Source organism: Pipistrellus kuhlii, unplaced genomic scaffold (genome assembly GCF_014108245.1).
Source record: "Pipistrellus kuhlii isolate mPipKuh1 unplaced genomic scaffold, mPipKuh1.p scaffold_m20_p_2, whole genome shotgun sequence".
Lineage (NCBI taxonomy): Eukaryota > Metazoa > Chordata > Mammalia > Chiroptera > Vespertilionidae > Pipistrellus > Pipistrellus kuhlii.
The window spans coordinates 181,056,919-181,081,120 of record NW_023425515.1 but is presented as its reverse complement, the minus strand read 5'-3'; the positions used below and the strand labels follow the sequence as shown (position 1 = coordinate 181,081,120).

General features: G+C 47.2%; 1 protein-coding gene across 4 annotated transcripts; it reads right to left on the bottom strand.

Moving 5' to 3' along the window:
- Positions 1-226: 226 nt before the first annotated feature.
- On the bottom strand, positions 227-21,129 carry STMN1 (stathmin 1). Of its 4 annotated transcripts, none has more exons than XM_045585006.1 (5): positions 21,111-21,129; positions 4,863-4,935; positions 4,194-4,366; positions 1,977-2,168; positions 227-745 (listed from the first exon to the last, which is right to left on the bottom strand). In XM_045585006.1, the coding sequence occupies exons 2-5, from the start codon at positions 4,873-4,875 to the stop codon at positions 674-676; spliced, it is 450 nt and encodes a 149-aa protein (XP_045440962.1). In that variant the 5' UTR covers positions 4,876-4,935; positions 21,111-21,129; the 3' UTR covers positions 227-673. The 4 variants fall into 4 exon arrangements, with proteins under 4 accessions (XP_045440962.1, XP_036301196.1, XP_045440963.1 ...); XM_036445303.2 differs by lacking the exon at positions 21,111-21,129 and adding an exon at positions 6,426-6,549; XM_045585007.1 differs by lacking the exon at positions 21,111-21,129 and adding an exon at positions 5,499-5,517.
- Positions 21,130-24,202: the final 3,073 nt, after the last annotated feature.

Genomic DNA, 24,202 nt, shown 5'->3' with positions numbered 1-24,202 from the left:
AAACATCAGGAAGACTATGTAACAGCTGATCTGGGCCACAGCACACAACAAAGTGACGATTGTGGAAGAAGACAATGCAAACAGCTCTGGTGCACAAGTCTCCGGGCAGAGAACTTGCAGGATGGCTATTTCTGCCGGCCCCAAGGCCCCACCCAGCACGAACTAAGCTAGGAGGGTCTCCACCACTGGGCAATTTATTACCTGGATCGAAAGAAGTCACTGCCACTAACAGCACTGTGCAGTTTTATTAACCATTCAAGTACAGTAGCATCTGGTAAGATCGGGGCAGAATTGGGATTTAAAAGGGAACAGATATTCAGCATCTAACAATTTAAAAGCAACCACTACATACTCTTTTCACAAACATGTTTTCACAGAGCCAAAACAGTACTAGCCATTGACCCAGCACACCAAGTGTACTGAAGTAGAAAAGGTACAACAAGAAAAATAGCTACATTAGAAAGACCTCAACACTTTAGAAAAAGCGTAAAACACTTTCAGTTTCTCCCCTTTATCCCCTAAAACAACATCATCCAGTCTGGATCTACCTATGGTCCTACATCAATCAGCTTCTAGAATATTTGTCAGGAGGGCAAAAATAAAATGACACTGGCCAGTACAGTCTTTGGATATTTAGGAAGGGGAGGGGGAGAAAATCAGTTCTCAAAACAAATTAGTCAGCTTCAGTCTCGTCAGCAGGATCTTTGGATTCTTTGTTCTTCCGCACTTCTTCAATGTGCTTGTCCTGTAAAGAAACAGTACATGTCATCAGGCAAATAAAGCAGCCTGCCCAGTCACGCCTCCTACAGAGGTCCCACACTGTGTCAGTACATTTATTATATAAGTAGTATTATAAATATAGTAGGCACCCATTTCCTCGGTTTTGCTTTTCCTGGTTTCAGTTAACTGGGGGCAACTGCAGTATGAAAATATTAAATGGAAAACTCCAGAAATAAACATTTATTAAGTTTTAAATTATATGTCGTTCTGAATAGCACAATGAATTCTCACACTGTCTCGCTTGTCCTGCCAGGATAACATCATCCCTTTTCCCAGTGGATTCATTTAGTAGCTGTCTCTGTTATCAAATCAACTGTCACGATATCAGAGTATCTATGTACATGCAACCCTTCTTTTACTTAATGACCTGAAAATACAAGGGTAGTAATGCTGGCAATTAAAATGCCAAAGAGAAGCTGTGAACTTTATCACAGGCGAGTATGCACAGGGGAAAACAGTGCATACATACAGGGTTTGCTACTATCCGTGGTTTTAGGCATCTATTGGGGGTCTTGGAACACAGCCCACACAGATGAGGGAGGACTACTATATAATTATATTATGTGAATCAGATAATTAAGAGTTCTAAAACATAATCTTCAAACTTCCTGGATCACCAGAGGAATCTAATGATTGAGCCTCCTATTGTTCTCCCAAAGAAAGTGCAATTATGCTGGAAATTGTTGAATATTCCATCTTATTTTTTTTAATTGATTTCATTTTTAAAAAATATTTTTTTTATTTCAGAGAGGAAGGGAGAGGGAGAAACATCAATGATGAGAGAATCGTTGATGGGCTGCCTCCCGCATGCCCTACTGGGGATTGTGATTGCAATCAGGCATGTTGCCCTTGACTGGAATCAAACCTGGGACACCAGTCCTCAGGCTGATGTTCCATCCACTGAGCGAAACCGGGTAGGGCTATTCAATCTTATTTTAAAATAAGATACCTCTCATTTTTGTTTTGTTTTTAAAATTTTTTTTTAATGGTAAAGAATCATGAATTTATTAGGTCATCAGGAAAACTAGATGGGATGAGCCCCAAAATGGCACCAGCATAAGACACCTCTCATTTAACACGTTAAGCCCCCAAATTGATGACAAAGATGCCAAACACCTTCGATCAAGGCCACTGGTGGAAGCCAGTTCACTGGTACATGAAACTCCAAGCGTCCTCCTGCAAGGGGAGACACCCACCTTCTCTCGCAAACGCTCCAGTTTGGCAGCCATCTGTGCCTCTCGGTTCTCCTTGTTGGCTTCCATTTTGTGGGTCAGTTTCTCCTCTGCCATTTTACTGAAGTTGTTGTTCTCCTCGATGGCTTTCTGAAGCACTTCTTTCTCGTGCTCTCGTTTCTCAGCAAGCTGCTTCAAGACCTCAGCTTCATGGGACTACAAGGCAGAATGAGATCTCTTTAGATAACACTGAGGCCAGGCCCTGACTGATCTGAATCAAAACATTATGAAAATCATTTTCTGGTGTTTGTGTTTACTTTGGAAAACTGTCTGCTCAGAGAATCTTATCCAATTGCTCCTTAAAGAAATCCTTACAAGATTTACTGCTTAATGGTATCAAGATAACTTGAGTGAATGCACTTAAAAATGGAACTTTATCATAAAGAATTTTGTTATTTAATTTGAAAGGCTATCCAAAGGAAATTAGCTCGTTATAAAAGTGCGACCACACTGATAAAATACATGAATGACAGAAACGTTAAGCCTCCAGATTACTCTTTAAGCCAGAAGGATTTCTCTCAAAGAAAAGCTTACTAGCTTTCCTCTGTGGAAGCTGCACTAACTTCCAGACCCCGGAGCTTGATTGCCATGGTGTGCCTCCCTCAACAGACTCGGAATGGCTTGTTACCAAACAGACTCGGCCGTGTTTGGAAGCATTGACTTGCAGGAAAACTACAGAGCATCTGCCATTGGTTCTGTTAATTCTCTTTTGCAAAGTCCCAGTCAGACAAGAGTTCCCCTATACTTAGCCAGTCCCTAGGTGAAGCACAGGTTAATGGCTACAGGGCCACGGTGACCTCTCAGCACTTCTCCGTCCAGCTTTAGGCTGCATTTCTCCCGTGAACACAAACGACAGAGCAGGTAAGAGGTGATGCATCGCTGCACACACTGCCCTCCTCCCGGAAAAGGCTCCGCAGTGTGGATAGCGGGCCAGTATACATGCATACAACCGTGGCACTGAAAAGTGCATAGTACGTTCTGCAGAAGCTTAAAAAGGGGCCATTATGTGGATGTGTGTGGTTAAATGTATTGGACTTAAACTGCACTTGCTGTGTTGATGGGGGCAGGTTATTACTTTACCTTTTTCTGACTTGGTTTCCCTAATTTCAAAATTAAACCCATTCACCCCAATCAGTGAATTGGTAAGGGGGACTAAATGAGAACTTCTGTAAAATTTTCAATTAATAGAATAATGTTGAATGGAAGGAAATATTCCAACATGTTAGTGGTTATTTCTAGGAAGTAAGATAAAGAATACTCAATTTCTTATTTATAAACTTCTGGGTTTCCCAATTTTTCTATAACAAGTATATTAATGGTTACTGATTTTTCTGATTATTTTTAAAGATGTCTACTTTAAGTAGAATAGCTTACATAAGAGAAAAGCTGCCACAATATCAGAATGCCAACTGAGCAACAAAATCACATTACTAGCGATTTAAAATGTTTTCTTTTCTTTCTTTCTTTAAAATTGATTTCAGAGGAAGGGAGAGGGAAGAGAGAGACGGCAACGTCAATGATGAGAGAGAATCATGGATCGGCTGCCTCCCACACGCCCCCCACTGGGGATGGAGCCTAAAACCTGGACCTGTGCCCTGACTGGCAATCAAACCCGGGACCCTTCAGTCTGCAGCTGAAGCTCTATTCACTGAGCCAAACCAGACAGGGCTAAAGTTTTTATTGTATAGTTCTCAAGGAAACAAAAACAAAAATACTACATAGGCACACACACAAATCAAAAGAAACGCCCAAAATCTAAAAAGACAAAAAAGGAGTCATCCACCAACAATTCTGTTTCAAAGAAAAAGCATGGGAAGCATGAACTCTGGTTTCACACAGACCTGGGCTTGAATTATGGCTCCAATACTCACTGGCTATATGGCTTAGGAAATGACCACATTCTCAAGACCATTTTCTAAGCTCGGTACCTAAGACATTACCTACCCTTTTAGAGTCACTGTATTAAAGGAGAAAAATATAAGTAAAGAAGTTGGTGTATGTATAATAGCTTAATAAATGATGTTTGGTGTTTTCTTCCAGTCACTGGCATTACGTAATTTTCACGTAAGTATAACCATTGTCTAGTTACAATTCTGTTTTCCCCCTGTTATGGAAATAAAATTGATTTGTCATATTACTATAATACAATAAATACCATTTTCTGTGAATTCTGATGTTTACCTTGCGTCTTTCTTCTGCTGCTTCTAATTTCTTCTGAATTTCCTCCAGGGAAAGATCCTTCTTCTTTGGAGGGGAAAGGGGGAATTCTGGGACGGGTTCTTTTGATCGAGGGCTGAGAATCAGCTCAAAAGCCTGGCCTGAAGCACGCTTCTCCAGTTCTTTCACCTGGATATCTGGATTTGATCGTATTTATAATGTATTCAGAAAAACAGGGTTTTCCTATTCTAATAAACTGTTCTCTAATTTTCTAAAAATCAAATCAATGTAATGAACAGAATTAGGGCTAATGAAGCTGTGTTTGCAAGCAAGAAATTATTATGTAAATATCACGTTTCAAAAAAAAAAAGTTCAACATTTTCTGATTAATAAATAACATTCTGAAATATCAGTATTTGACAGTCACTTTCATGAACAAAAGAAAGACTTGTGCAAAACTCCACATTTTGCTTCAGAGCAAGCCAAATCATCTAATAATGAAACAATTAATTATAAGCTCTCTCAGTACCTTCAAATGATAGCCATTTGTTCTTTAATTATTCTGATTTATAAAATACATTTTTTATAAGACCAAAACACAGGTACCAAATTAATGGCTAAGACTTAAGCCACCTCCTATTCAGAAACCATAAGCCCATCACAATTTCAGTTTTTCCCAAACCGTTTACCTACCAGAAGAAGCCATGGTGAACAGAAGACAAGAGTCTGGCAATATATTCTACACAATCCACTGGCAAGGGAAGCCCTGAAAACGATTTTCAAAAGCATGCAATCAATTTCTTTGCATTTCTATATGTCATCCATCCCTTGGGGGGCATGAAATCACATTCACATAAATCAATGTCAGAAAAATCACTACCGTGGAATTAAATAAGACGTCATTAACTAGAAATGATGAAAAGCTCAAAAATACCAACCATTGGGAAATTTCAACTGAATAGAACGTTGGATGGAGTTAACTCAACAGTAAGCCCGGAGCCATCTTAATAGTGCCTACAACTCATTGTGCAAATGAAATACCCACCCCTGCTTTGTCTATGCCTGCCGTGGTGGAAAACAAAACGCCCAGGCTAATATTAAACAATAATGTTGAACACCTATTGTTCTTCGGGCTTAAAGCTCCTTGTCCAACAGCGGGCAAAATCAGTTTTATGAATGTCTAGGTTTTACGTTATATTTGCCGCCTTAATGCCACGAAAAATTCTACATCCTATCTTGATTTTTTTTTTAAGGTCATGATTCTTGTAGCCCTACAAGCATCTCGTGGCCCTACGCTAGTATCAAAGATATAGGATTACAGGTCCCTACCAGCTGGAAATTAAAACCAGAGGCAGAGAAATGATTTAACATTAGCAGAGCATTAAACGCAGCAGCGGACCCCAGGATGGGCGTGGCCCTGGCCCGAAAGCGGCCCCCGGCCAATCAGAGCGCGCTTAGCGCTCCGAGCCCTGGCCCCGCCCCCTTCCTCCCCGCGCCTTTTCGAATCCGAACTCACAACACCCAGGAGCCCGCGAGCGTGGAGAGGGGAGGGGTGGGCGGGACTAACGGTCCTTATCGGATAACCCCGCCCACCCCGGGCTGCTCCCCTGTGGACGCCCCCCCACTCCCGCCAAAATCACCTTGAGGCCGCCCCCACGCTGCCGCGGCTCGGGACCAGGCCCTGGGCTGGCCTCCACCCCGCTCACTACCTCCTCGCTGCGCTCCCTCCCAACCCACTGCCTCCCTAGCCGTCCGCGCCCTGCTCCGCGCGGGCAGGAGTGTCCGTGGGGTGTGAGCCTCTCCGGCGCGGCCCCACGGTCACTGGGCGAAGAGAAGCGCGGGGAGCGGGTGCAGCCCTCGGGTGGCGCAGTCTGGCCTAGGGGCGCTGCTGCCAGGAGGCGCCTCCCAGCCCCTTCAGACAATGGGGACCCCAGCGGGGCCACGACTGGAGTAGGAGTGAGAGAGGCAATCGGGGACCCACGCCCCCTATTGTCTCCTCGACAGCACCCGGGGACTAACGCCCGAGGCTGGCCCAGCTGGCCGCGCCCCCTCCCCAAGACAGCCGCGCCCCCAGGGAGTAAGGACAAAGCCCAGGCTCCGCCCGAGTCACACACAAAGCGCAGCGACCCCCACCCATCAGCCCCTCGGGGGCCCGGGGCCCCGCCCGCCGTCTTCCAGCGGGGAGCGGCCCCGAAGACGCAGCCCGTCTCGTCCCCCCTCGCTGCCCATGGGCTCCGCTAAGAACCCCACACCCACCTGCCCGGTCCGAGCCGCCTGGCCGCACTGAGCACCAACAGATCCGAGCGCGCACAAAAGCGCCAAACAGAGGCACGTGACCTCCCCGGAGGGCTCCGCATTGGCTGACAGGGGTGGCACGTGCAGCCGACCCCGCCCCTGTGGGCCCCGGAGCACCTCGGGAAATGTAGTCCAGGCTGGCGAGGCAGGAGGACAATGCGAGGGGCGTGGGCGTTTATGGGTCTCCCCAGGTGTGAACGAGGGCCCTGGCGGTTGTCTAGCCGCGGAAAAGGACGTGGCCCTCGGTCTAGAACTGAACCAACTCTCCCACCCCTAAGGAAAAGGGCAGGACCGGGAAGGGCGGGGCGGGGCGGGGTCCCTCCGCACCTCTCAGAGGGTGGCTGCCTGGCCGCTGCCTTCGTTGAGCTACTTGCTCCGCTTCGTCGAAAGGACAATACTCAGGGCGCAGTGCCCCAACGGTGTCCCCCCTGCCCCGTGCCGCTACCTGAGATGCCCAAGCCCTTGTGACAGGACAATGCCACCCTACGCCCCTCGTGAAAGCCCCCTGCATCCGAAGCCGTTCCTTGACACCTGCGCATCACCTGTATTGTGACATCACCATAATCCCTAAGCCACCCAGCCCTGACAGATCGCGGGCGTGGCCCTTGCCTTCATGTGTGCGTTCTCGCTACCATCCTATGGGTTCCCAAACGTGGTCAGAGCGGAGGAGGGAAAGCGTGAGTGACTTAGGCCAAAAGCTCTGGAATTTGATCTCCTTCTGTCTAAATTGGCTTAAATGCAGACTCCATCTGTTCTGCCTGCTAGCCTTTGTCCAGATGCTAGGGAAGGAAGAGCAATAGCAGTTACACAGACTGCCCTTAAGTGTTGCTTTTGTTCTTGGAGCACGTGCTCCCTGGAGCGATGATGGACCTTTTAAAAATAATTTAAAACAAAAGGAGCCACAAGGTCACTCACTATTCCTCCATGTCTGGGTAGATCCAAGCACAGCAGAGGTACAAAGGAAATTGGTCTGACCCTAGCTATCAGATTAGAATGATCGGCCTCCCCCTTCCCACAAAAAGGCCTGAGGAAAAAGAATAAAATGGATATGGTTCCCAGGCCTCTCCTCCCATCCCCCTGACCAAGGCTGTGTCCTCAGGGAGTGGCCATGGCACTAAGGCACCTGCTTTGACATCCTGACTGGGTAGAAGAGCACCTTCATCTTATTAATCAACGGGCTCCCTCTCCCCAAACCCAGAAACAAATGTGACCAACTCTGCAAAAACAACAGTCCTAATTTAAAAAGACTCTTCACGTCCCGCTAGTCACTAAAGATACAGTGAATCGGTGCCCGAGACAAGGAAAACTGGATCCTACAGGCAGCAGACACACCACACAAAGCAAACAGTTAGCAATGTCCTTTGGCCCGAAATATGCTTGTTGCTGCATTTTCTACAACAATTGCCCTTGTGTGGGGTCGGCTTTCCCCTGCCCCCAACCTAAGTGGTTTTCCCTTAGCGTGTGAGCAGGACCAGAAATTCCTCAGATTCTCCGCCCCAAAACGCTTCTCCCTCTCAGACCAAACCTGGCCACGAAACAGCCAGGTGCTTCCATTGCTTTCCGTTTTCTGAGTGAAATCTCAGAAATGGTTAGAAAAGCTGGAGAGAGGGGAGGACTCGACCTCACTGAAGGGACAGATTGGCAGGCAACACAGCCGAGCAAGGAACCCAAGACCAAGAGTTCTGTTATCCCTGGAACCTCCCTTTATCTCCAAGCCTTTGTGCTTGATCTGGAGGTTTCCAGAGGAAGGTCCCACCCTTTTTCTTAAAAAAGAAATTGCCACGCAAAAATCTCACATTTCTGACAATTAATGTTGTGACAGGAAAAATTTAATCTTTCAAAAACACTGATTATTTTAATGCTTGTACAACGCTTTCCCCCCCCCCCCAGCCCCCCACCTTTCCTTTCTCCTTAGAGCAGATGTCTATTTCCATGGAAACCATAGCTAGCAAGAAGATGTCAGAACTCATGTAGATTTCTGATCTTTGTTAAAGATGCCACTTAGCTCCTGGGTTTGCTGTGAGATGCCTGGCCCTGCCCGTCTCGGTGACAAAGATTTCCTGGGAGCCGCCCTGTTGCTTAGGGACTAAGGTTTCCCCTAGAATGGTCCCAAGAATAAAAAGGTGCTTGTGAGAGGGGGATGATCCCTGTTTTAGGGACGATCCCTGTTTTGTCTTTCCGAGAGCCAGACCAGAGCTATCTATTGTCAGCTCTTCTGAGTGTTCATGGATGAGCCCTGAACTAGGAAGGGCTTTCCACTGTGAGGAGAGAAAAACCGTTTTGCCACTTTTCGGTGGAGAGAGACAGAGCTCCCATCTCAGATGCTTCCTAAAATGCACTCCGAACCCAGACCCTCCTGAAGCCGTGGCACGGGGTTCATGCCCCCATCTCGGCTCTGCCTAGCTCTCCCCCGGAGAATTGTTTTTGCCTCTGCTCCGATGGTTTGGTCGGATTGCACTGGAGCTGGCTGGAACTGGATTAGCACAAAGTGAAGTCAAGATAGGGCAGCCACCCAGCTTATTTGATCCGAGTAGGCAACTACAGGACAGCACCGCAGGCTTCAAAGTCCAGAAGAAATGCCTGCCCTGATCAGTTGCACCGGGGGCAGTCCTCAGATCTCTGTTCCTGCGGAGCAGCACCGGCAGCCTTTGTCCATTGTTGGTTCTGAGGCTGCAGGGGTTGTCTCCCACATCGGCGCCTCCGCAGAGCTCCACTGGGCTCCAGGGCCTGTCCTTGGCGAAAGGGTGCCGTGGGAGAGCTTTCTCCCTGTCCCCAGCAGCTCGTTCCCTTTGTCCCCTGTCGCTTGGGCATTGTGCTTGAACACTCCCTTCCCAGTTCAGATGCTGTCTGTGCATCTGCTGTTTCACACGCTTGGCTCCCTCCCTGGAGGAGTAAGTCCAAGAAGGCAGGGGCTGTGTCTTTGTCTTGATTTCCCCGGTGCCTAGAATCAGGCCTGGTCCAGGATAGTGGGGTTTGGACATTTGAGGTTGACTTTAGACAAGAACAACTTTTCTCATCCTCAGCTTCCTCTTCTGTAATGCTCCTGGATTATAATGAGGTCATGTACGTGAAAGCACAGTGCCTGGCACGTCGGAAGTACCTAATGTTTGTTAGCTATTATTGCTAAAGAAGTTTCTGGATTGCTATAGGTTATTGAATGAATGAATGAATAGCAATCATTGTCTCTGGGTTAACTCTTACCATGGGGTATTTTACAAATTTCCATTCCTTTAACATTTTGAGTAGATAATACATTCACATAATTTAATAATAAAGTGTGAAACGTCCTCCTCCCTTCTCTATTCCACCTGCCAAATTTGATACCCCCTCCCCTAGCATAACCTTTGTTCTCTTCCTGTTATCCTGAAGTTTCTTTATATGTACATAGGCAAAATTCTTCCCTTCTAAAATACAAATGGTCATCTACTGTAACTATTTTGCACTTAGGATGTTTTCACTCAACAATACATGTCAGGAATCTTTTCATACAGAGATCTGTTCATAGATCAGGCATTTCCTTGATCTGGGATCCACTGTATGAAAGGATGTTCCATAACCTAACCCTATCTATGATTTTTAAGTTATTCCAAATTATTTGCTATTTCAAACAATGCAGTAATAAATATAACCTTATAAATATAGCATTTTCCACATGGATGAGTATATCTGCAAGATATATGCCTAGAGTACGTATATATTGCAAGGGCAAAGGGCAAACACATTTGTAATTTGAATAGTGCCAAATTCCCTTCCAGAGGAGTTGTACCAGTTCAATGGTTTACCACCCACAATGAATTACCTCAATTCATTCAAAAATGGTTTGAATGGCTTTTCCCTAGACATTTCAGGCATCGGGGAAAAGGAGGGGGAGGACTAGAAATCCCAAGAAAGAAGTGGCTGTCAGTTCTGTCTATATTAATAACTCCTATAAATGCGTGACAAGCAGCTGCTGATCTCTGAACAGAGCTGGTGCCTGCACTATAGCAGTTGTCTCCCTCAGTCTGTCGGTTGAGAATTGTCTGTAGGTGTTGCTATGAGATTGGGGGCTTTTTGAGGGCAGGGTCTTTTTCAGAGCTTTATCCCACTCCCTTCCTCCTGATGCGTGGCACAATGCCTGGCACATAATTAACTGTAAGATGTAGTGGCCCCATATTTCTGTATCTTTGAAATCAGTTGTACCTCATAGTCAATAAATAACATGTCATAATTATGGACAGCATATTTTCTTTTTCTTTTTTTCTTTTTTTTATAAATATATTTTATTGATTTTTCACAGAGAGGAAGAGAGAGGGATAGAGAGTTAGAAACATCGATGAGAGAGAATCATCGATCAGCTGCCTCTTGCACACCTCCTTCTGGGGATGTGCCCGCAACCAAGGTACATGCCCTTGCCCGGAATCGAACCCGGGACCTTTCAGTCCGCAGGCCGACGCTCTATCCACTGAGCCAAACCGGTCCCGGCTGGACAGCATATTTTCTTAGTGGTACATAAAACAATGATATGTCTTAAAAATCAATGTCGCTGAAACCAGCTTGGCTCAGTGGATAGAGCGTCAGTCTGCGAACTGAAAGGTCCCGGGTTCGATTCTGACCAAGGGCATGTACGTTGGTTGCAGGCAACCAAGAGTCTCTTTAGGTATGCAGGAGGTAGCTGGTCGATGTTTCTCTCTCATCAATGTTTCTAACTCTCTGTCCCTCTCCCTTCCTCTCTGTAAAAAATCAATAAAATATATATTTTTAAAAATCAATGTAATTCTGAGTCAATGAAATATGGTAAGCCCATATTAAATGATGAGTAGAATGGGGTCAAGATGTCACTGCCCCTGCCAGTCTTCCTGTTCCATGTTCTAACCCTCATCCTTCTTATCTAAGTCCACGCCTTCTTCTAATGATTCCTTTTATGGGAATGGCTCCCTTTTGTTTCTTGGGTTCCTATTTTTCTCCAAAACCACACCATTTCTAAATCCTAATGGACAGCTCCTCATGGATACCCCTACCCCATAAGGCCCTCAACTCCATATGAGTCACATTGAACTGACATCTTCCCACCAACAACATCTAGGGTTTCCTATTCAGCTAGTGGCTTTGCTGGACTCTGGCCCTCCAGGTTTAAAACGTTGGTCAGACTCAACTCTCCCCTCTTTCTCACCCTTCATGCCTCCGATTATAGAAACTTATCATTTTCTAGTAGAATGGAACCCTTAAAATGATAATAGCTACACGAAAAACAAAGCTGGAGGACTCATACTTCCTGATTTCAAAACTTAATATAATGCTACAAGAATCAAAATAATGTGGTACTGGCATAAAGACAGACATATAGATCAGTGAATAAAATAGAGAGCCAAGAAAGAAACCCTTGCCTATATGGTCCAATGATTTTGACAAGGATGCTCATATCATTCAGTGGGGTAAAGAACAGTCTTTTCAACAATTGATATTGGGAAAACTGGATATCCTCATGTAAAAGAATGATGTTGGCCTGACTGGTGGGGCTCAACAATTAAACATGGAACCAGGAGGTCATGGTTCAATTTCTGATCAGGGCACAGGCCTGCGTTGCGGGGCGTGCAGGAGGCAGTTGATCAATGATTCTCTCTATTCATTGATGTTTCTATCTCACTTTCCTTCTCCCTTCCTCTCTGAAATCAATAAAAAATATATATTTTTAAAAAGAAATTCCAATTCAAAAATGGGCAAAGGACTTGAATAGACGTTTTCCAAAGAAGACATACAAATAGTAATAGTACATTAAAAGATGCTCAACATCACTAACATTAAGTAAATACAATATAAATAAAAACCACAGTGAGATACACCTCACATCCATTAGGATGGCTATTATAAAAAAATAACAAGTGTTGGAGAGGCTGTGGAGAAATTAGAACCCCCTTGTGCACTGCTGGCAGGAATGTACAGCCAATGTGGAAAACTGTATGAAGAGTCCTCAAAATATGAAAATAGAATTACCATATGATCCAGCAATTCCATGTCTGGGTATACACCCAACATCACTGAAAGCAGAGTTTTGAAGAGACATTTACACAACCATGTTCACAGCAGCATTGTTCACAACAGCTAAAATGTAGAAGTCACTCAAATATCATTTTTTGATATTTGAAATGTCAAATACCATCTCAGTAGAAGTCACTCAGATACACAGATAAGCAAAATGTGGTAGATACATACAATGAAAAATTACTCAGCCTTATAAGGGAAGGAAATTCTGACACATGCTACGACATGGATGAATCTTGAGGATACTATGCTAAGCGAAATAAGCTAGTCACAAAAAGACAAATACTATATGATTCCACTTATGTGAGATACTTGGTCAAAATCAGAGAGCCCTAGCTGGGTAGCTTAGTTGGTTAGAACATTGTCCTGATATGCCAAGGTTGTGGGTTCAATCTCCAGTCTGGTCACATACATGAAACATACAAGAAGCAACTAATGAATGCATAAATAAGTAGAAGAGCAAACCAATGTTTCTCTTTCTCTCTTTTTCTTTCTCATCAATAAATAAACATTTTAAAAAATCATAGAAATAAAAGGTACAATAGTGGTTGCCAGGAGCTGGGGAGAGGGACAGAGAGGGAGTTAATGGGAATTGAGTTTTTATTTTTATTTATTTATTTTTTTAAATATATTTTATTGATTTTTTTACAGAGAGGAAGGGAGAAGGAGAGAGAGTCAGAAATGTCGATGAGAGAGAAGCATCAACCAGCCGCCTCTTGCACACCCCTTACCGGGGATGTGCCTGCAACCAATGTACATGCCCTTGACCAGAATTGAACCTGGGACCTTTCAGTCCGCAGACTGACGCTCTACCACTGAACCAAACCGGTTTCAGCGGGAATTGAGTTTTTAGTTTTACAAGATGAAAGTGTTATGGAGGTGGATGGTGGCTATTATTAAGTACATTGTGAATGTATTTAATACCACTGAACTGAACATTTAAAAATGTTTTTTTTAAAGTAACAAAATTTGTTAAAAGGGCAAATTTTATGTGTATTTTACTACAATGAAAATAATTGAGGGGGAAAAGATAATAGCTAACATGCTAATACATGCTCATAGCATGTTTACCATGCAGCAGACACTGGTCTAATCGCTCCACATGTAGTAACTCATTTAGTCCTCATTAACAATCTTATGAGCTATTATTAGCCTAATTATAAAGGTGAGAAAACAGGGTGACCAACCTTCTCAGTTTGCCTGGGGCGGGGGCTTTTTCTGGGATGCATGGTTTCTGGTGCTAAAACTGGGAAAGTCCCAGGCAAACCCAGATGAGTTGGTCACCCTAATGGAAACTGAGGCACAGGGACAGTGTCTTCTGTAGACATATCAAAGAGGGCCCTGGCCCGAGGCTCTGCCCTTTGAAGGGCTGTGTTCTCTCTGCCCTTCCTCCTCCAGCTGTGCCCCTTCTCGCAGGCCAGGCATCCCCTGAGGATCCAGCTCAGGATGCCACCTCGCATGTGGCATCACGTCTCCTTACCTGGTGACATTTACTTTATGTGGAGGCTGAAGGTGGTTGCTTTCTGTTGTTTCTTCCAATCCATCTTTTCCAAATAATCAAAACGTGAGCAAGAAACATAATGTGGGGATGGTCAGGTCAGAGCACTCGTCCTCTGCTGAGCTTTGGGAGCCAGGAGAGTGGTTCATTTGAGATCAAGTCCTTTTCTTGAATGGGCACTGGTGGGCCTAACAACAGCCCGGATGGCGTGGCTCAGTGATTGGGCATCGATCTATGAACCAGGAGGTCATGGTTCGATTCCCAGTTAGGGCACATGCTCAGGTTGCAGGTTCAATCCTCATTGGGGTCGTGCAGGAGGCGGCAGACCAATGATTTTCTCTAATCATTGATCTCTTTCTCTCCCTCCCTTCCTCTCTGAAATCAATCAAAATAAAATATACTTATTTAAATCAAAAACAGGGAGGGGTCTTATCAGTTAATTTTAATTCAACAAATTCCTGGGTCATTCCATAGCCCATTTTCCCAGGGCCCGGCATGGGAACACATTCCCAGGACTCACAGCAACTCCTAGCAGTTGGCACTCATCAGCAACCTTAGCAATTCAGTGAGAACAGAGGTTACAGCTCTCACAGGAAGTGGAAACCAAGACTGCTGAAATCACACCCATTCCGAGGCGGGGGGGTAAACACTGAGTAGATTTCAAGCCTGGAAGGTGGGGGTGGCTGGGGTATAAGGCAGAGAAGGGTGGGATGTTGTATAAGAGAAAATACACGAGGAGGAGAAAAGATGTGCCACTGGAAGTCAGGGTGATTGACAGACAGACCTTTCGGGGCTTATGGCTACGCCCTGGCATCGGTTAGCATTGCATCAGCACCACAGGGCGTTCGTAGGCCCACGGGGTTTCCACAGCAGCCTCCTAATGGGTCCCCTCCCTCCATTTCCACCATGGGCACCTGCCAACTCAAACCATGGGAGTGCGCAGGCCCCGTTTAAGCGGGAGGAAGGGCTGTATTGCTTTTTTAAGGGCTGCCTTGATCAAGTACCACAAACTGGGTGGTTTAGCTGACAGAAATGTATTGCCCCCAGTTCTGGGGGTCAGAAGTCCCAAACCCAGGTGAGAGCAGGGTTGGCTCCTCCTGAGGACTGTGAGGGAGAAGCTGCCACGCTTCCCTTCCAGCTTCCAGCAGCCTCATGGGTTCCGTGGCTTGGAGGTCGCATTTGCCCCACATCTTCTCGTCATTTTCCCTCTGTGTGTGTCGGTCTCTGTGTCCAAATTGGATTAAGGCCCACCCTGATGATCTCATCTTTTTTTTTTTTTTTAATATATTTTATTGATTTTCCACAGAGAGGAAGGGAGAGGGATAGAGAGCTAAAAACGTCGATGAGAGAGAAACATCGACCAGCTGCCTCCTGCACACCCCCTACCAGGGATGTGCCTGCAAGCAAGGTACATGCCCTTGACCGGAATCAAACTTGGGACCTTTCAGTCCGCAGACCAACGCTCTATCCACTGAGCCAAACTGGTTTTGGCTGATAATCTCATTTTAACTTGATCATCTGCAAAGATGCAATGTACCTATATAAAACCCCAATATGCAAATTGACTGGAGGACCGACAGGTTGCTATGATGTGCACTGATCACCAGGGGGCAGACGTTCAATGCAGGAGCTGCCCCCAGCCCACAGACCCTGACGAGTAGTGGTGGGTGGCACCAGGCCAGCCAAGGTGGGTGCAAGTGCCCCCTCCCATCACCCTGCTGGTCACCCCACAGATGGGCTCTGATCGCTGGCCAGGCCTAGGGACCCCACTCATGCACGAATTTCATGCACCAGACCTCTAGTTTACAAATAAGGTCACCTTCGCGGGTACATGGGAGTCAGGACTTCTGCATCTATTGAGAGGACACAATTCAATACATAGAAGCTTCTCCCTCTTAGCTCTGCCTGAGGGCTCTCCTGGAACAATGTGTGACCAGAGAAGCTGGAATTTAGCATTTCCTATGAACTCTCCTGATTTTTAAATGTTAGCAGCTAGCATGGCACACAAGGCCCTCGGTAATTTTTTTTTTTTCCTTTCTAAATATATTTCTTATTGTTGATAGTATTATGGCGTGTGCATTATTCTGCAATTTTCTGTGCTTACTTAGTAGGTTTTGAGCTCTGTCCATTTCCCTGCCTCTATAGATCTAACTTACTCCTTCTAACAGTGATATAGTGACTGAAGTATGGTATAATAGCAACCATACTTAGGTAAAAACTGCTGTTTGAATTTTAACCCTGCTATTCTGGCTTCTGCACGCACTGACTTGCTTAACCAATAGGGTAGTTGCCTCAGCTTCCAGACTGAGACCTCCAGGCTAAGGCAGTTTTCCTGTGCCTGTGGACCGGGACCACAGGAGATGGATTCCCACTGACTCAGTAGCTTCAGGAGTAGAAACTGTAGATAACCTTTAGAGATTAACCGCTGAGCTCTGCTTCTGTGCTATCTGCTTTTGCAAGAGAGGGCCACATTTCAACATCCAGCAGGATGTGGCTGGGAGCTGCCCTGCGGGCTGTTCGCAGCATTTAGAATTTAGAACAAAGGAAAATTTTTGTGATTTGGACCTTTAAAAGGACTGCCTACACCTGAAACAATGCGATCATGTGGACTCCACCTGTGTGTGGTGCATACTTGCGGCTGTCCTGGCCAGTTCAATAAAACCTTGCCTGCTTTTTTTTTAATCAGTCAAGCAGCCTCCAGTGGTCTCATTTTGAACCCAGGGTTCGATCCCACAACAGGGACCCCGCCATGAATATAAATGCTATTTTATTTAAACTTTCCCTGTTGATGGCCACTGAGCTGTTTTCAGGGGTTATTCGCTCTGGTCCTGCACTGGGCAGCCTCCTGGAAGGCAGGGCAGAAGCCAAGAGGACTGTCAGGTCCAGGGCAGGAAGGATTCAGCTTCCCACACCCTTACCAACGCTCGGTCTGATTTTACTCCTTACATTTGTACAGATGAGAAGGCTTCGGTTTTACAATCTTTGCACCGTGGTCCCTGCCAGTCCTCCCCTTGAAAACCAGGGAAAGAGCGGCGAGTGCGTAGGGCGGGGCGGCGGGGCGGGAGGGGTTGCTGTTCTCCAAGATGGTGATTATATTATACTATGTGGAAACAATGCCAAATCCTCCCAGAAAATGGCTCCGCCGAGCCGCACAGGTCTGCTCGCCCTCCGGAGGCAGATGGCACCTGCAGCTTCCCAGCGACTCCGCGTCCGACTGGCTCTCCCCGCGGATCGCCGCCCGCAGCTCTGCGCTGGGAGCAGGGGAGGCCGGCCCGCTGGGCGGGTGGGTGCAGAGCGCACCGAGGCCAGGGCCCCCCCTTTCACCGGCGGCGCCCCGAGGGCCTGGCCTGCAGCCGGGACACGGTGCGAAGATGCCCCCGGACCTCCCGCCGGAGCGCCCAGCGCGCCCGGAGCCTGGGACCTGGGACTGCGCTGCAGGCGCCCGTGCGCTCCCAGTGAGAACTGGGGGCTGGGTCTGTGCGCCCCCAGCGAGAACTGGGGTCCGGGGCCGTGCGCCCCCAGCGAGAACTGGGGTCCGGGTCTGTGCGCCCCCAGTAAGAACTGGGGGCCGGGTCGCGCTCCTCCCTCCCCAGGCTCCATCAGGGAGTGAGCCCTCCGCAGGGGGAAGAGGACGCTCTGCAGGGGCTCCTCCCAGGGGCACAGGGTGACAGGGGGCGCCCCGGCCCCAGCCCCTCTGCCGGGTCAGCCCCGGTGTGGAATGTTTCTCCCCCCTGGAGCTGGCGGCGGATTTCCATTCTCCTCTTCCAGGCCGGAAAGCCTGCGGGAGGGTTTGGGAGAAAGAACGAAGCTGGCCCCCGCCAGCCTACTAAAGAGCCCAGAAGGCCCGCTCTCAGTTGGGTTACTTGGAGGGCCAGCATGTTTTTTCTTAAACATTTTTTCTTAGCTCCCTCCTGTTAAGCCTTTGGTGTATGATCTCATTTCCTCCTCATGGCAACTCCAACATAAGACCGGTTCAGGGAGGATACCAATTCCCCAAGGTCACACATATATAGCCGCAAACATGGGTTAGGACATTCTCCCAGATGCTATTTTATTATTTTTTTTTATTTAAAAGCTTTTTTTAATTTAAAGATTTTTAAAATATATATTTCATTGATTTTTTACAGAGAGGGATAGAGAGAAACAACAATGAGAGAGAATCATCAATCTGCTGCCTCCTGCACACCCCCGAGTGGGGATGTGCCCGCATCCAAGGTACATGCCCCTGACCAAAATCGAACCTGGAACCCTTCAGTCTACAGGCCGATGCTCTATCCACTGAGCCAAACCGGTTTCGGCTAAAAGCTTTTTTTTTTTTTTTTTAAATTAACTATTTGCTCACTTTTGGTAATCTTTCACAGATCCTTTTGAAAAAAATGACAATTGAGAACGAACTCTGCAAACATCACCGTATTATTTTTGAATAGTGGGAGGAGTAATGGGTGTATTGCAGGTGACTGTAAATAGGTAACGCTTCTGGAAAGCAGTTTAGCCATTTGAATCAAGAACTACAAAACTGTCCGTCCCCTTTAAGGAGGAGATGATCACCTCTGAGGAGACAGCAGTAGCTGTCAGCATGAAAAATGCACACTCCCTGGGGCCCAGCAATTCCACGGAAGGAATCCATTCTACAGACAGGTGCCCTCGCACATGGCCACAATGGCACATACATAGACACTCCCCACTGCACTGCTCAAACCGGAAAGAAAGGGAAGCAACCTCGAAATGTATCAACAGGATTGATTACGATAAATCCAGTTAAGGAAATTCTATTTTATATATACATATTTTTGTTGATTTCAGAGAGGAGGGGAGAGAGAGGAAGAGAGACATAGAAACATTAATGATGAGAGAGACTGATCCACTTCCTCCTGCACACTCCACCCTGGGGATCGAACCCACAACCCAGGCATGTGCCCTGACCGGGAGTCAGACTGTGACCTCCTGGTTCATAGGTGGATGCCCAATTACTGAGCCATCTGGCTGGGCTATAGAAATTCTATATAAATATTTCTAGAAAATGAGACAGTTCTATTCTTTTTTATATATGGAATAATCATCAAAAATATTAAGTGAAAAGTATAAAGTATGTATCTGATGTGCTATTTCTATATGAAAAAAGGAATGCATATGTATGTATGTGTGTATTCATTTCTGATCATTTTCCTAAGAAAAATAGCGTTGCCTTTGAATTGCTGCCTCCTGGGTTAGTACTAGTCTTAAGGAGGAAAATCACAGCTAAGTCAGAGAGAGACTTTTTTTTCCCATTTTATAACCTTTGGAATTTTGTACCATGTGACCATATTAGCAATTCAAAATTCCACTTAAAAAATAGATTCACTAAAATCCTACCTCTAGACCCAGTAATTCTCGTCTTTGGGAATCTAGGATAAGGAAATTACCAAGATTCATACAAAAAAATATTCACTGCGGTGTAAGAGTGAAAAAATGTAGGCAACTTAAGAATCCAACAACAGGGGAATAGCTAAGAAAATTTTGGTAAGTACACATAATACCTATCACGAAATAATAAAACAGACACTTACAAAAATACCTTAGGAACATAGGAAAATGCTTATAACATTAAATAAAATAAAAAACTATCTTGCAGTATAATCTGAACACGGTGACAATAGCAGGCATAGAGAATAATTAGAAGGAAAATATCCCTCTGGGTGCAGGGATTGTGAGTGATCTAAACCCCACTATGTAGCTCTCTACCTTTTCACTCTTTATTTTCTTGTAATGGGCACCCATGTCTTGGGTAATTTTTTAGAGAAAAAACAAAAATAAATCCCCATAGTATTTAGACTCATTAAAGATCTACAGACATATTAACTCAGCGATTCTACTTTTAGAAAGAAACCCTGTATAAACAGATGCACAAGCGCTCAGAGCATTCTTAATAACAAAAGATTGTAAACAATTCAAGTGTCTCTGAGAGGAAACCACTGAAGTAAGTACAGAACTTAGTAATGTAGAAGATTATTAAGTTCCATAAATGTAGAAGATTAAGCAACAGTTACGGAGAGTGGGGTAGGTATGTATGTCAACATGGAAAAAACCTACAGGGTAGCATTATTGTGGTGGGAAAAGCTGCCTGCAGACCAAAGTGGATGCTATGGTTGCATGTATGGTACAGAAAGAGAAGCTGAATGTCTGGAGAACATCATATGGTTAACAACAGCTGTCTCTGCTGAAGGGAAAAAGACTAGAAGATTGCTTTTGCTTTTAACTACATTTATCTGTGGTGTTCCCATCTTTTATAAAAATTTGTTCTCATATAAGTGTGTAATTAAAATAACAATAATAATAATAATATAGGGGGGAGTATAAGCCTAGAGAAAGATCGGAAAAGATTCACAGCAATAGTACCAGCAGTTTCCAGCAGGAATGAGGGGTTGGGACATTTTATCCATTTGCTTTATATTAAGTCATAATTAAAACAACATTAAAAGCCCGGCAGGTGTGTGGGATCCTCTGCTTTTCCCCAGCTCCACTGTCCCTCCTCCATTCGGACTCGGTTCTCTTAGGTAACGGCCCGCTCACGTGCACAGCCCGCCCAGGAGCGCAAAGCCCCAGACAGCCCGGCCTCGTTTCTCCTCTTACCAGAGAGGAGGAAGCCGAGATGCTGAGCCGCCCTCCTGGCTGCTCTGCTGGGAAAGTGGACTCAGGCGACCTGGACGCCAGGCCCCTTCTCTCCCACCTTCTGTTTCCAGAGATAACCCCCAGGAGGGCAGGGGAGGGGAGGGCCAGGGAGGACGGGGCTGAAGCCACACAGTAATGGTATCAGTGTGGCATCAGACAGGAACACAATAAACCCCATCATTTGCCGAGTTCCCTCTGGGCTCAGCTTCAAGTTCCTTTCCCAGACAGTGGCTGGTCACATCCCCACAGGCCTCTGCCAAGTTTTCCAGGGGGCTGGCGAGAGCCAGGGGATGTAAGAGTCACCTCTAAGGACAAGGAGGGAGCTTGGGAACCTCCCAGGGCCCAGGCGCTCCTCCCTGGGAGGTGCTCGCTCCAAAAGCAGGCAGCTGTGGTCGGTGGGAGGGCACTCGCCTAGAAGCAGAAAACCTGGGGTTCCAGGAGCCAGGGCTGCCATGTCTCCCTTTGGGACCCTGGCAACTCACCAGATCCTGTGTCTGGGCGGCAGGGGCAGACGGGAGCTTCTGTGTCTGGGGGAGAAAGGGCGGTGGCAAGCCCCCTCCCCCATCACGGCTGCCTCAGAATCCTAGATGTCGGGGAAGCTGCTGGTCCCTCTTCCCTCACAGCTGCTGCCTGTCTGTCTCCATGGCAACCAGGCCAAAAGACTAATTTGCCAGGGTCTCGGCTCTGCCGCTTACCTTGGAGCTGGGTTTTAACTTGTCTTTCTGGAAGCCGGTCCACCGCCACTCCCAGGAGCCTCTGGCAGCATCCATCCCCTTTGCACTGGGTCAGAGGGACACGGCGCCAGCCAGAAAAGACGCTCCCTGTCCTTGACAGCCATCTCCACTTGTGGAGAGGAGACGCGGTCTCACGCCCCCGTAGCTCTGTAATTACTAATGATTTGTGTTTCAAAGGCCCCTGCCCCTCTTCCTAGCTGCTCTGGCTGCTCTAGGGATCCGCAAGAACAGATGGCTAAGGGGACAGGCCACACCCAAGGCGGCCCCAACCTCCCCCTTTCCATGCCCGCAGGCTCCTCGCTGCTCTCTGCCGGCTCACGGCTGGGCCCAGAAGGCCTGCTGGAGCCTGTCTGGCTCTAACAGAACTAAAACATAGAGCATCACGATGATCGTCTTTCTCAGAGGTTGTGAGGGTCCGGGAGGCACTCAGAGCTTTCGAGGTCTCTGCCTTGGGCTGAGTCAAATGTAACTCAGTGTATTGGCTTCCCGCAGGACCATTTTATTTATTTCTATTTGTTGTTGTTAATCCTCACCCAAGGATACGTTTGCCAATGGGTAAATGAATGGAGAAAAAATGGAAGAGAGAGGGAAAGACAGAGAGAGAAACACAGGGATCGGTTGCCTCCTGCACAAGCCCTGGCCAGGCCCAGGGTAGGGGAGGAATCTGCAACCAAGGTAGGTGCCCTGGACCGGAATCGAACCCAGAGCCCTTTGGTCTGCAGGTCGAAGCTCTAGCTGCTGCGTGAGGGCCCTCAGGGCCGGTTTAAGTGGGACAGCTATCTTTCAGTTTCTGCTCTGGCACCCTGGCTGTAGCTCCCTAGAGGGCAGCGATAACGTGGCTGCCTCTTCCCAGGATATGGCACACTGTACGGCCTTGTACTCAGCAGGCGCCTTCACGAACACCTCGACGGCACAGAAGTACCATTTTATATCCACCAAACGCTCTGACTGCAGTTCGGAGGCCTGGTTCGAGGCCTAGCCCTGCAGCTAACTTGCTGGGCAATTTTAAGCACGTCTATCACCTTTTCTGGGCCTCAGTCTCCCCATCTGCACAGTAAGTTGGACCGTGACCTCTAACAGTTCCTTCTCAGCTCCGTCTCTCTCTCTCTCTCTCTGTCCAAGGGAGAAATGACAGTTCTCCATAGGAAAAACTGCATGAAATTTGGGGTAAATGAAAAGGGGGGGGGGGCGAGAAATCATGAAATGGCAACTTTGGATCCTAATGTCCCAACTGAAAAGGGCTCAGCATAAGGCAGCAGAGGACTGTGATTAAAGCCAATCCTGCTCGGACCCGGGTGGGCTGGCCAGTGGGTGGCCAGCTCCTACCGTGGTGGCCTGGCAGAAATCCCTGCCTGGTGGGGCAGCCAACCAACACACGTGGACCCTCCTTCTCTCAGGAGCCACCGACCACCAACACCAGGCGCCCACGGAGAGGATGGGACGCTGGAGCTCAGCACTGCACTGTGTCACCTCATACAATCCTTATGGCAGTCCTCCAGGGCAGAAACATTATTACCCCCCTTTTACAGATGAGAAAACTGAGGCTCAGAAAGGCAACGTAACTTGTCCAGGGTAACACGGCTAAAGAAGAGCAGAGTCAGGATCCGCTCGAGGCCGGCTCACTTGGGCGCCTTTTCTTGCCATTGTTGCAGTTGGCTCGCAGCTCTCCATCTCCACGGCTGGGAAACGCCGCACGTGACAGTGCCCAGCGCCTTCCTGAATGGCTGGGGCTGGGAGGCGGAGGCCAGCTGTCACTCCCTCTTCCTGCGTGTTCTCTCTCTGGGCCCTCACCCTTTGTGCTCCCAGTTACTCTCAGTTCCCCCACAGCAGAATGGGGAGCTTACTCTTTCCCCTTCCGTCACACGTGAGGTCTGCAGCGGTGGGGGGCAAGGATTTCTTATCACAGTGCACAGGGCTGAGTGAAAAGGGAACATTCAAAATGATTAAAATAAGGAGACGGTCGAGGAACACCTCAGGCTCCAGCCCGTCCTCAGAGGAGCTTCGGGCCCCAATCGGGCCCCAGCCTCGGACTCCTGCCCCGGGGGGCTGACTGGATTGTGGGTGAAACGATGGTAACGGTGTCAGCCTTTCTCAGGGGAAGGAGGAGGAGAGCAGGTACGTGGGAGGAGTTAGGCGTGGATGGGAGAGGGTTGGAGATGAAAAAGCATGAGTTTCAGGCTGAATTTAGAGCATGACATCATTCCTTTTAGGACTCAAGAGTCTCTTTAAAAAAAATTTTTTTTTATCCTCACCCCAGGATATTTTTCCATTGATTTTTAGAGAGAATAAAAGAGAGGGAAAGACAGGGAAATACAGATGTGAGAGAAACGCATCGATTGGTGTCTGCTGCACAAGCCCCGCGCACGGACTGCTAACGCCTGGGCCAGGGAAGAGCCTGCAACCAAGAGGTAGGGTGCCCTTGACCTGAATTGAACCCAGGTCTGCAGGCTGACGCTCTATCCATGGGTCAAACCGGCTAAGACAAGAATCTTCTTTAACTCCTGCTTATGCAACTGCTTTTTGGAGTTCCTTGAATTCCCCATTTTGCTAATTTTCTACCTCTTATATAAAAGGGTCAAAAAGGGGGAGACATCAGTGCAGAGAGTGCTTAGATTCAAGCCTTCGAGGGAGAAATCGGAGGCGCCCAGGCTCCCAAAGCACCCTGCCCCCCACGGAGGGCAGAGGATGGTGGGAACAGGAGGAGGGACTGGGGCAGGGCGGACGGTGGCTTTCGCTAGCTCTGGGTGCAGGAGAATTTTCAGTGGGGAACAAACAGGTCACGGGGCTGGATGCCCACTCTGAGCTGGGGAGGGGCCCCCAACACCTTTCTGTTCCTTCAG